Raw genomic sequence first — 13,727 nt, 5'->3', positions numbered from 1 at the left:
ATTAGACGGGGGCGCTGTATTGTGCACCTACGTACTGCGTAATTGTGTTAAACGCAAGTGCAGTGTAATCGTGTTTAAACGCAAGTGTGATGAAACACGAGCTCTCAGTGTACACGTGCAGTGCTGCTCTGATGTAACTGCGCATCCACTATTGCACCGCGTTATCGCGGGACCTTTTTTCCTGTCGGGATTGTATAAAAGGCAGCGCTGAATAAACTTTTGCGTTTCTTGTTGCGTAGAACTCGGCTCATATGTGTCATATGTCAAACAAAGCTCAGATAGCGGCGACCCGAATAGCATTATTGGGATTTACGCTTGACGAGGGTCGCATCTTGCTAGATAAGGGTAAGCTTGAAGCAATAGTCAGCTATAAATCACCGAATAATATCGGTGAGCTGAAACGCTTTCTCGGGACGGTGAACTTTCCTTTAACGAAGCTCTTGAGAAAAGGCGAGCGTTGCGCTTGGAGCCAAGAGCAGGAGGCCGCATTGCGTCGCCTAACGAAGTTGCTGGCCAACACGGCTCAGCTGCAGCTACCCGATTTGAACAGGGAGTTTGTGCAAGCAACCTGGGCTTAGGAGCAATTCTGCTTCAGGAGCATGGAGGTTCCCTCTGACCAATTGCGTTCGTGAGTCGTATGTTGACGCCGGCGGAAAGGAACTATAGAGTGTCTGGCGATAGTTTTTTTCTCTCCGTAAGTTTGACTTTTACATAGACGGAGTCGCATTCGTAACTGAGACCGACCACATGGCGCTCACGGGGTTGAGGCGCTTGAACGAACCAAGTGGCCGCCTGGCGCGTTGGGCATTGCTGCTGCAGCGTTACGACTTCACCATTCGCTACCGCAAGGGTAAGAACAATGCAGTGACCGACGCGCTATCGCGTGCTCCGGTCCGAAACGAGGCAAGTCATGCGACTAATTCGGAACGAACTGAGAGCGAGACACTCGCGCTAACGCAAACAGCGGAACAAACGTTAGTTCGAGATAAGAGCGTGAACCACGTAGAGGGGTGTCGTTAGCGCAGGGATTGTTTTCAGCAGAAGGGGACTGTTAGAAACTCAGCGGAAAGATCTATTTGGTCGAAAGGTGTTCGACGGGCTCCGGGAGCCGGTTTGTAGTGAGGCCACCGCGCACAAGGGGGCAGCTGGTATTGCTGTCGGTTCGGAGTGCTCGGCAACAGCTGGTAGTGCTGTGAGCGCGCTGGATTCATATCTGCTGGATTCTGACGGTGTCCTCATCCCATCCGACGATGACACAAGTGAGTTATTCAAAGTCATGATACCGAGCACGTTAATGGGAGCACTTTCTCGCTACTTTCATGACTCGTGCATTGCTGGGCATGCGAGCGGCCCTAAGAGTTACGCTAAGTTGTGTCACCTCGCTACCTGGCCAGGTATGAAGCGGGATGTGATTTGCTAGACCGTTCATGTCGTGTGTACCAAAGCGTCAAGCCATGAGGCGGACGTCCACCCGGCCTCATGCAGCTAATTAACAGTCAGACTCCCTGGCGGCATGTGACGTAATGGGCCCGTACCTCACAACTCCTGGCAGAAACAAGTTCTTGCTGGTGATCACGGATCACTTCACTAAATGGGTGGAACATTTCACCCTTAGGAAGTTGACGGCTCGAATGATTTTAGAAAAGTTGATGGAGGTTTTCACCGAGTTTGGGTTCCCTGAGCAGCTGATTACAGACTACGCGTCTTATTTCACTGCGAAGGTGTTCGTTGACACGTGCGCCGCGTTGAGCATTAAGCACAAGAAAACAACCACCTACCATGCTCAGTCGAACCCCACGGAGCGAGTCCACCGCAACATCAAGCACATGTTTGTTGCGTTCTCTGAGACACATAGGGACAGGGATACCTACCTTCCAGAGATCGGTTTTGCATTGCGATCGACCGTTAACCGGTCGAATGGGTATGCGCCTTCTTCTCTGAACCCGGGGAGAGAACTGCCGAATCCGATAGACACCGTACTTGCGGACCGCAGTGGAGTGCCAGTGGCGATATGAGCACGCGCTGAATACGCAATGCAGCTGCGCGAGAAGCTAGCGGAAGCTTTACATAAAGCTCGGTATAATCTCAGCACAGCTAGGGTACAGCAGAAGGCTCAGCACGACCGCAGGCATCGGAACATACGCTACGATGTGGGCGATCTGGTGTTGCGGCGCCATCATGTTCTCAGCGATGCTAGCAAACAGTTTGCTGCCTCGCTGGCACCGAAACTGTCCGGTCCGTACCGAGTGCGAAAGAAAGTTTCCTCACTCGTTTATCGGCTCGCCAACATGAAAGGCAAGCCAAGCGGCGGACTGGTGCATGTATGTGACTTGAAACGCTACGTGTCACGGGAGGAGCACGAGGACTACAGCCTGTCCCCCTCCAAGCCGCACGCAATGGGTGATATCGCTCAACACCGAGTGAGGAGCCCACAACAGCGTTACTTCCTGCATGACAGGTGAATACAACTATCCACGGCAGGCCGCGTTTGATATGTTCGACGCGAGGGGCAAAGGTTCGCGCGCAACACATGATCGATTGTTAACCTGGTCTTTTTCTGTGTCGACTTTCACCGAGCAGATGGAGAGCCGAAAGGGAAAGAGGTGCCGCCGGAACAGCTCGGAGAGAAAACCGCTCCTCTCGCCAGATCACCCCAACATCATCCATGTCGTCATCGCGGCCCCACCCAACCAAGCAACGCCACTCCCAACCTCATCACCGGGCCTGCACGCAAGGAGCGCAAGGGTGACCGACCGCCAGCCCAGCCAGGAGGCGTGTTTGACAACCGTATGCTGGAAAACGCACGAAAGAGAGGGGACACCCCCATTTCGTCTGCTACGGCGCTCATTGGCTACCACCGCTACAAACGTCATTTCTTCGCAATGTCTTACGCCCTTGTCTGTCCTCGCCATCGTCGCTGCGCTCGCGGGGTGAGGGTGCTGCGTTTTGTCAATATGCCAGTGATCCGACTGCTATGGGGTTGTTTCCGAACTACTGAAGCCATTAAGTAAACAGTGTCAGGGCTGACTGCGTGGACAGGTGGCATCTGCAGACTCGTGGTAATACAAGTAGTAGACGGACAAGATTTTTTACGCGTTGGAACAAGACGTACGGCCGTGGCCGCGGTGTTCCATCGCGTGGGGAGCTCGTTTTTCGCCACGCGTGTATAGCTCATGCCGAAGTTTTACCCCCTTTATTGGATTCGCTCGCAGGATTTCAAGCTGGACGGTTGTGCCCTCGCGATCTCCGACTTCAGCGTAGCTCCCGCCGACTGGTTCGCCCTCCGCGGTCTCCTGACGCCGTGTAGCTCTCGCACTGTGGCACCCCGCCCTTGGACTGCTTCGACCGGATCCCCACTTTCCTATCTCCTTCTTTTTCCTCTCGTTGGCTGTCTTCTTCTGCTTCTACTTTCCTTCTATCCTTTTTATCCCTCCTTCACCCCACCCCTATAAGGCACTGCGCCGTGTCGCCTGAAGGCAGACAGAAATTAGGTGCCTTTTTCCTCTTCATTGTAACCACTACCACCACCCCTTTAGTTGCAGTTTTAATCCCCATTCTAACGGCCGCATCTAACGGCCGTACGCTGCTGTTCATATTTTGAACAGTTTCCAGTGCTTGCTTGTACTTGCGAGTTTTAAACAGATCGGTACGACTTGTGTAAATCCAATATTTTGCAATGTATACACCTTTTCACAGGAGAAGAAAAAAATACCGTTATGATGGGCTGTGCGCGGGAGTAGAAAGGCTAAGGGCGCAGCTTTGTCAGTGCATTTTCGAGGGGACGCGCCAATTTGCACAGCCCAAGGAGGGCTATGGCGGCGCCCAGGAAGGCGTTTATGAAAAGGTGAATATACCTACCGGCTCAGTTCAGTTCGCTAATGCAGGCAAAGTTTCTTCGTTCTGTTTCTGAAAACACTGTTTACACTTGAGTGCAGCGCGTTCAAGTCATTATATGTCAAGTTTATTAAAGCAGTTATAGAAGAGCTATATTGCAAAAAAAAAATATCATACTAGCAGGTCCCATAGTTCACAAAACTGCTGGGAACGTATTGTGAATATGCATGTTGCCTGTCTGAAGCCATTTTTTTTTTTTATTTACAAATACTGCTGTCTCACAGTTCGAGACATTGCAGGAGTGGGTCCATAACAGTGAATACACACTAAACTAACAAAACACATGGTTTGGTAGTTCATTCAAAAAACTATTGGTAGGCAACTTTCGGAGAGAAACATCCAGATTATTCCACAATTCCACTATGAAAGGAAAAAATGAAAACTTAAAACAATCTAGAAATGGCATGAAGGGTGTGATGTTAATGGGGTTTGACCTGCGAGTGTTTGCAACAGAGTTGGCAAAGGAAAAGGGCATGTCAATGGTAATTACCTTGTTCACGATTTTATGTAAAGTGCCGATACGCTCGCAAGTACGTCTGTGTTCAAGTGATTTGAGTGATAGACGTACAGCGTGTGACGAAGGCGAAAAATTGTGATCATAACGGTGATATATGAATCTTATTGCTTTTTTTTGAACACCTTCCAAGTGTGCTATGCCATCCACATGAAGACAGCAAGAGCGACTCACAGCGGAGGCTTAATGTGGAAGCGTAAAAATAATTGAGTTGGTGACAACGAAAGAGAAAAAAAATGCTGAAACAGGAGAAACCGGATGACGTTATTCACAGGATCTTTACTTCCTCTGTCCATTAGTACTTTCTTACTTATAATGAAACACCTGATCATTTCTGAAGCACGCAACCATGCATAGAGGTAACACTGTAAGTTTAGAAATTACTAATGCTTACTTTATTTGTGTGCTTTGGATTTTCTGCTCCCTCCTGCGGTGGCATCAGGCCTTGGAGGTAATACAAATAAAACATCTGGCATAAACAAACACATTCTTGGAGAAATTTATTGAAAACTAAAGTAACCTTTAACCATCATTCAATTTCCTTTTGCACCATCTGCATGTGATCTATCTTTTTTTCTATTCCTCATTGTAGTAAGCTACTCAGTACCATCACAGTGATACAGTTGGGAGCCATGCACATGTTGTCAAATCTGTTTTTTGTTTTGCACTGCAACTACCTCATATCTCCCTGATTTTGCTTCAAATATTACCCACAGTCACCTGCAAGTTATAAACGTGCAGTATTTTGGAGAATGGCTGCTGCCCAAAATACGCGAAGCTGCGGGCAGGCATCACGAACCGACATTGCAATGTCAAGTAACTAGGCCGTTTATTTTGAAACAGGACATACTCAGAGATTGAACACCGTTTCATGTTTTTGCGCCGCTCTCCCTGCAGGTAAAAAAAGAACGACTGGGGCGTATTATGAACACTTGATAGTTTAAACTTGCACTTACTAACGATATGCAACGATCGTGTAGGCAAGACCGTCGGTAGCCTCGAACATGCTCAAAACATGAACGGTGACGTATGGTCGTACTGCAACAGCGCAGTAAACCGACCGGATGAAAGCTTGACATGCGGTTAAGAGCCGCGACGAACATGCTGCGAGTCTGCGGGAAAAAGTGGGCCCTGATGATAGCGACGCTGCGGTAAACAAATATGTCTTATGTGCAGTCCATCTACGCTATTTGCCTGAGACTGTTTACTTACTGTATCAGTATTTCGGAAACAACCCAAAAGCAATCTGATTCACAAAACACATCACACACACAGCTGCTCGCAGTACCGGCGCTACCGGCGAGTCCGCCGCGCCTTGGCTGCTGGCGCGGCAGCCGGAAAAAACAGAAACATGCTAACTGAACGCGGAAATTACGTTCGTAGTATGGATGAATGGATTGATGGATGGGTGGATGTGGCTGTACCCTGTAGATCGGGCGGCGCCTAACGCCACCTAGCCGTAATACTTAGTGAACTAACCATTAGATTTATCTTTTTTTCCCTTTAAATAGCGAGGTTGAGGATTCGTACTTTGCAATGAAGGGTCTATTTTCACTCGTGCCTTGACTTTAGCCACCAATCAGATAACCTCCTTCTAGTTAAGTCTACCCGCTTAATGTCCATTTTGTCCTCCCTGTCCCTAAACCCCAGTGCTTTGAAAAACACTGCGCCATCATCCTGAACTATAGGGTGAAGCCTTTAACAGAACATTATCAAGTGTTCGGCAGTTTCTTCTTCTTCTCCACACGCACTGCATACTGTGTCTACCCCTTCGTATTTGGCTCGATATGTCTTGGTTCCCAATACTCCCGCTCTGGCCTCAAACAGTGAAGAACTACTCCGAGTATTACCACAGATCCTTTCTTTGGCAATTTGCTGCTTAAAAGTTCGATATATCTCTAGTGCGGACTTCTTAATCATGCCAATTCTCCACATGTCAGTCTCCGTTTCCTTCACTTTCTTCTTAACCGATAGTTCTTTTTGGTTTGGCCACCTACTGTTTTCTAAGTATTTACCAGTCAATTTCCTGATTCGCTTCCTCCATTTTGTATCGACATTCTTCATGTACAAGTAGCTGAAAACCTTCCTAGCCCAACGCTCTTCCCCCATTTCTCTCAATCGTTTCTGAAATTTTATCTTGCTGCTAGCTTCCTTGCCCTCAAATGATGTCCATCTCATATCACCTTGTACTCCCTGATTTGGTTATTCCCGTGAGCTCCTAAAGCAAGCCTTCCTATTCCACGTTGCTGAATTTCTAATCTTGCTTGAACTTCTCATCTCATGCACAAGAACGCATTGCCAAACGTCAGCTTGGGAACCATGACCCCTTTTCATATTCCTCTCACAACATCATATCTATAGTAATTTCACGCGGTGCCCTATTTTTCATCACTGCTGCATTCCTGTTACCTTTAGTCGTCACGTATATTTCGTGTTCCCTTAGGTACTCGGTCCCATTGCTTATCCATACGCCCACATATCTGTATTAATCTGTTATCTCTAGCGTGATCTCCTGTATTCTAAGCTCACTACTTTCGTTATCATTAAAAATCATGACTGCTGATTTTTCCTTACTGAATCTAAAATCCAACCTATCTCCCTCATTACCGCAGATGTCCATCAATCTCTGCAAATCTTCCGTGTTGTCGGCCATTAGCACTATATCATCTGCGTACATTAATGCTGGTAGTGCCTGATCAATAAGTTTTCCTTGTTTGACTAAAGAGAGGTTGAAGCCAAGTCCACTTCCCTCAAATTTGGCCTCTAATCTTTGTAGGTACATCATGAATAACAAGGGTGACAGAGGACACCCCTGCCTAAGACCCCGTTTCACCTCTGTGGGCTTGGATACCTGTTTTTCCCACTTTATAACTACCTTGTTACCGTTATAGATATCCTTTAAAAGATTAGTGACTACATATTCCACGCCTAGTGTGTCCAGTATTCCCCACAATTCCTCTTGAACTACGCTATCGAACGCTCCCTTGATATCCAAAAATGCTAGCCACAGAAGTCTGTGTTCCTTTTCTGCTATTTCGATGCACTGCGTCAGTGAGAAAAGATTGTCTTCCAACCTCCTGTGTTTCCGAAACACATTCTGCAGTTCCCCCAGCACCCCCTCATCCTCTATCCATGCTTGCAGTATTTCCTTAATAAACTGCATCCCCAGCCTGTAGACCACTGATGTCACTTTTAAAGGACGGTAGTTGTATATGTCAGCTTTGTCCCCCTTTCCTTCATAGATCATGCTCATCCTCCTAAGTTTCCATCCATCAGGGACCTCACCATCGATTATTGTTCTGCTCACTGCCTCTCTCAATGTCTGTTTAGACTTTGGACCCAATGTCTTTATCAGCATAAAAGGAATGCCATCTGGGCCTGTTGATGTACTACTTGGAACCCTCTTCTCAGCCTTTTCCCACTCTAGTTGTGAAAATGGAGCCATTGTGTCACTTGATCCATCCCCGTCTATTGTGGTGCATAAGGCACTTCTTTGTTGAAATTTTTCTGTCACCCTTGTTCTTATATATTCAATAGCTTCGTCCCCTTCAAGCCTAGCACCTTGAGCTGTAGTTATAAACCTCTGCTCTAGGTTTGTTTCCTTTCTTAGGGAGTTTAGATGGTTCCGAAATTTCGCAGCTGCCTTTCTGTCCTTTTTATGTACTTCTGCCAGCCACTGAGCACCCTTTCTTCTAATCTTTTCATTGATCAGGAGGGATGCTTTCCTTCTAGAGCTAACCGTGGCCACCGTACCATCTGGTGAGCGGAAACGAAACGGCGCCACGCATCTACGCCAGCCACCGTGGGAGTTTGAGAACTGGTTAAAATGTAGTGCGGTGCGGCACTGTTCATGCAGGAAACGAAGAATCTCATTAAGAAGCGTCAAATCGTGAAAGTCTCAAGTACAACAGACAAAATAGAACTGGCAGAGCTTTCGAAGTTATTAATAGGCGTAAGGTGTCCGATGTAAGAAGGTATAACATGGAGAGAATTGAACACGCTCTGAAAAACGGAGGAAGCGTCAAAGCAGTGAAGAGGAAACTTGGGATAGGCAAAAATCGGATGTATGCACTAAGGGACAAAGAAGGCAAAATAACTACCAATACGGATAGGGTGGTTAAAACAGCCGAGGGGTTTTACAGTGATCTGTACAGTAGCCGGGACAACCACGACTTTAATACTATAAGAACTAGTAGTAACCCAGATGACACCCCACCAGTAATGATAGAAGAAGTCAGAAAAGCTTTGGAGAGCATGCAAAGAGGCAAAGCTGCTGGTGAAAATCAGGTAACATCAGATCTGCTGAAAGATAGAGGACAGATTGTGTTGGAAAAACTAGCCACCCTCTTTACGAGATGTCTCCTGACGGGAAGAGAACCAGAATCTTGGAAGAATGCTAACATCATCTTAATACATAAGAAAGGAGATGACAAGGACTTGAAGAATTACAGGCCGATTAGCTTGCTCTCTGTAGTATACAAGCTATTTACAAAGGTAATTGCTAACGGAGTAAAGAAAACATTAGAATTCAATCAACCAAAGGAACAAGCAGGATTTCGAATAGGCTACTCAACAATCGACCACAATCATACTATCAATCAGGTAATAGACAAATGCTCAGAATATAGCCAACCACTATACATAGCCTTCATAGATTGCGAGAAGGCATTTGATTCAGTAGAAATATCAGCAGTCATGCAGACATTGCGGAATCAGGGCATCGACGAAGCATATATAAACATCCTGGAAGAAATATACTGAGGACCAACGGCTACCATAGTGTTTCATAAAGAAAGCAACAGAATACCAATCAAAAAGGTTGTAAAACAGAGAGATTCAATCACCCCAATGCTATTTACTGCATGCTTACAGGAAGTTTTCAGAGACCTAGAATGGGAACAGCCAGGTACAAGAGTTAATGGAGAGTACCTTAGTAACCTGCCCTTCGCCGATGACATTGTGTTGCTGAGCAACTCAGGGGACGAATTGCAACTCATGATTACGGAGTTAGACAAGAAGATCAAAAAGGTAGGTCCTAAAATTAATCAGTAGAAAACGAAAGTAATGTACAACCACCTCGGAGGAGAGCAGCACTTCAAGATAGGTAATAGTGCACTTCAAGTTGTAAAAGACTATGTCTACTTAGGGGAGGTAACAACCGCGGAGCCGAACCATGAGATTGAAATAGCTAGAAGAATAAGAATGGGGTGGAGCACATATGGCAAGCACTCTCAAATTATGACAGGTAGCTTGCCACTATCCCTCAAGAGAAAGGTATATAACAGGTGTATCTTGCCGGTACTTAGCTACGGAGCAGAAACATGGAAACTTACAAAGAGGGTTCAGCTGAAATTGAGGACGACGCAGCCAGCAATGGAAAGATAAATGATAGGTGTAACCTTAAGGAGAGATACTCCCTGAAAACTTATTATTTGTGCTAGAGACTTAGAAAGTCAGCCAATTAGACAGTCCTTCATGTAGATTTCAAATCTACAATTAGTTTTTGTGTAACTAATACAGTTATTGAGTGATATTATACTAAATGACAAATTATAGCTGTCTGTACGGGTACATTTTCATGTACTGAAATTTCACAAAAAGTATCGTGCTATGGTTTATTTCGCTCTTAGTAGATCATAGAGTGCCGATATCTAGCAAAGAAATGTGTACAGTTACTAGAAAGTCCTAAAAAAAATTATGACATTTCAACTATTGTTTCTCTCAGTTCTCTGAAACATAACCTTGTTTTATTGAAATTACTACCGAGAGGTAGTGCAATTTCAAGTAGATATCGGCACTCTACATACCTTGAAGAGTATGTACGCCAAATTTTGTTAGTATGCGCCAATTCTAAGTGTACAAAAGGTTTTCCGGAAAACATGTCAGTTTCCAAAAATTTGAAGGTGAGAAAAACAGGCTTGAAAGTTAGAAAAGCTTGTATTCTTGAAAATTAAATTGTTACTATGTGAATCTTCGATCACATTGTGGTGTACACGTATCCCGAAGGAGTACGGCCACCAGCGTGGGTCCGGTCTTAGCGAGCCGCAGGGCACGCGTTAACCGTCGCCGTGGCGAGAACACGATACTGCTCAAAGTTGCAACACTTTATTGTCTGTGGCTACCGAACGCAGTACAGCCCGTTGCAAAAGGCGCGGCGGGAAAGCAAATAGGCTTATCCATGCCACGGGCACAAAGTACTACACAGGGTGCCACGAGCACTTCTCCGCGGTAAAGGTGATCCACGGAGACAACGGGACCAAGGCCCGGTTGCTCGAGCGAGGGCAAAGGTGCTCGCGTTGGCTTCGAAGGGAGACGGTCGGCGTAGCTAGGCCACGCACTAGGACACCGTACCGCCCCTCGGCCGTGCGTACGCAGCGGGGCAACAAAAGGTGAGCGTTCGCCTCCGGCGCGAGGCGCCGTCAGCGAAGTCCGACGAGCCCCCGAGCGACGGGAGTCGACGGACGGAAAAGATAGCGCGGCTCACCGTTTGCTGTCCCGGAGAGTATCTGCCCGCTCCCGACGCAGCGCACGAAAACCTCTCGGGAGTCCCCGCGCGCGGCGCCACAGTCAACATCCGCTTCCGGGTGAGGAAGTTAAGAGTCACTCCGCTCTTCCCAGCGCGGCAGACAGCAAAGGAGGGCAGACATGTCGGGACATGAGAACGGAAGAAAAGGTGGCAAAGCCCGAGCAAAGGCAGCGGGCTAGCCTCAATTTCCACAACATTGAATAGCAGCCTTTACCGAAAGCACACAAAGTGTTCAGAACCCTCCCGCACTGTAGCTTTGCCCTTCACGGCTCCTACGGTTGGTCTCCTCTGTGCGAGCCTTTTTCAATGCATTCCGACGGTGTGCACTTGCTTCTGCCGTGCGCTTTAAGTTCATTTTCTTTATGCGCAGGTGATCACAACGGTCAGCGTGCACGGCTAGCTCTTCTGGGGGAGGTACTCCAGTCTCTTGTAGGACATGCTCAAAGCTGGCATGGTCTTCATTATACCAAAGCACGGCAATAGCTGTGGCTGTCTCCACAGATGTCCGGAGAGCAAATTGCGTTTTCGGACAAAGCAACCATATTTTACTGTTGAGTGACTCGGCTGCGTTTCGCTTCTTTCCATGGAGGCACCGAGCCATGAGCTTCTCATCAGTAAGGCGCTTATAAATAGGCATAATTGCCAAGCCCTGTGTTTTAGTCAATAAGGGGGTGTGGCCAGGTGTAGGCTCCCCTAATGCTTAAGCACGCCTATGCTTACACCACGAGTCTGGTCCAGCAGGGCAAAATTTATAACTACTGGCTCCATCACTGGAGCAAGAATGAAAATAGGAGGCTTATATAGCAGTGTACATGCTGCGGATACTGCCCTTGTTATTTGTTATAGCTATTTGATAATATGTCTGCAGCTTCTGAATGGCTGTGACATTTAGTGTTTCCCCTCGTGGCAGCAGTGTTGCCATTTTTCGCAAAGCAGTGCCTAGGCATTTTGAGACGTGGTTGGTGCACTCTTCTTTTTCGATTACACTATTGCCATACACCTTTGCCTCACAGACAGCAGTGGAGGCCTTGCTGTCGCCATCACTCAAAAAATTTGTGAAGCGCAGTGGGGTATTGTATAACAATGTCCTCTGCCATACACGTGCTGCTGCTTCAGATTCCATTGCATGGGATGAACACTGTTTTTTTCACATACAGGGCGGTCGAAGGCTTCCCAAATTTCTTCATCGCCACTTCTGTCCTTGTGTATACTGCAAGCGAGGCAGTAATTCGAAAGGACCTCAAAGTCGAGGCAAAGACCTGTGTCTAGGGACACAGCTGTGCCCACTCCGTTGTGGCTTTATGGCCCCTTTTTTGCCAAATCCCATCGAACATGACCAGGATGCCGCCGCCGACGGCATCCTCGTGATCCTTCCTGCTTCTTCCAAGTTTTGGCTAACAGCCTTCATAGCAGTACAATGGAGCTTCTTGACAAAACCATGAAATGTCTTCTGATGCATCGGTTTTGGCAGGCCAATAATCACACAAAATCGCAAAAGCTAGTCATGTCCTGCACCTATGGCACGCGCTGCCAAAACAGCCTGCACGTTTATGTCAAAGCCGCGCGAGCTCCCGCTGTCGTAGCGAATGTTCGCGCTGGGGTCACCGCACTCGCCGGCCGAGTTAATACGCTTCGATGTATGCGTAGACGAAAGCACAGACTCCGGGCACTCAGCATTGTCGCAACGTAGCTCTAAGAAGGAAGAAAGTCCTTTGCATTTCTCGGCTACTTCTCGGACGGCGAGTGGCAAGGTTCTGTTTGGCGTTGCATAAGTCAGTTGCCAGACTGCTACCAAACTTAGCGAAGAAATTTGCTGCCGTAGTTGTGGCTTCTTCGTGAGGGTTTGGTGTCGTCCGCGGTGCATTTTGCGAGTGCGTGTGCTACGTTGGTCGTTTTAATGAACAAAACGAATGTAAAACGAGCGTTACATAAGTAGGGGCACCCCTTCAGCACGTGTGATGAACAGCGGAAACGAAGAAACGAGCACTGTGTAGAAAGTGTGTTCGCGGATGCGAGTGTCGTCGTTTCCTGTGTTTCCTGGGTTGTACCGTCCATCTTTCAAGTGTAACCGCAAAGAACTTCGAAGACCTCCGTTATGTAATCATCCACCTTTCTAAAGCAGGATATGCGTTTATTACACGTCGAAGTGAAAAGTTTGTAATCATCGCAACAAGTGTTAGCGTCGGGTGCGTTCTGAGTGTGCCGTTCGTCGCAGCAAATAGTATGAATTAATTTTAAACGCTTGCGAACGTTAGCTTCTGCTACGATAAGGATGGGCAAGCTTTATTGCCCGTCTTTGTTGTCATTCGTAATATGCAACGTCGTACGAGTGCTGTTGTGTGTAGCGCTGTGGTAAAGTTCTGTGGACCGTGTCACATTTGAGTGATTCTGTCCAGTGTTGTGAAGTGTGTTCATGAAATGGAAACCGCGAAATATTTGGGAGTGTACAGCTCAGTTTCCAATTTGTGTAGTTGTGTGCACGTGCCCTGAAGAGTAGCTTGCATACAAGACATTTTTGGGCATGTAGCCTCCCCCCCCCCCTTATTTAAGCTACGCATTACGATCGATTGTCAATGAATGCGTGAAATAAGTTATTGTGGACCAAGTTTAAGACAACTGTAAGTATTGCAATAAGTTGTCAGATGTTCGACAGTAGCTGCTAATGCAGTATCAATAATTTTGTCAAGATTAGAAGCAGTCATGCTACATTACTTGAACACCATGACAACTGAAATTGTCACGGGGTCGTGACGTGGCCGAAGACAGGAGACTTCGTGCTGAAATTTAACTGTT

At 47.1% G+C, this 13,727-nt stretch overlaps 1 protein-coding gene and 1 pseudogene across 5 annotated transcripts in view; both read right to left on the bottom strand.

Annotated features, from left to right (window-relative positions):
* Positions 1-13,727, bottom strand: part of LOC119178046 (uncharacterized) — an 831,732-nt gene that overhangs the window by 699,006 nt on the left and 118,999 nt on the right. The window contains exon 1 of one of the 5 annotated variants that reach the window (XM_075869269.1): positions 4,803-4,852. The exons of the other annotated variants lie outside the window; for them this stretch is intronic. Coding sequence (XP_075725384.1) covers positions 4,803-4,847 — 45 coding nt within the window. The 5' untranslated portion in view covers positions 4,848-4,852. Of the gene's footprint in view, positions 1-4,802; positions 4,853-13,727 lie in introns of those variants that run through there. 5 annotated transcript variants of the gene reach the window in all.
* Positions 7,079-12,646, bottom strand: LOC142767518 (uncharacterized; annotated as a pseudogene).

The sequence above is a fragment of the Rhipicephalus microplus genome, chromosome 1 (genome assembly GCF_043290135.1).
Source record: "Rhipicephalus microplus isolate Deutch F79 chromosome 1, USDA_Rmic, whole genome shotgun sequence".
In the NCBI taxonomy this organism is placed as follows: domain Eukaryota; kingdom Metazoa; phylum Arthropoda; class Arachnida; order Ixodida; family Ixodidae; genus Rhipicephalus; species Rhipicephalus microplus.
Note: the sequence above shows the minus strand (reverse complement) of the source record. Positions and strands in the feature narration are given on the sequence as shown.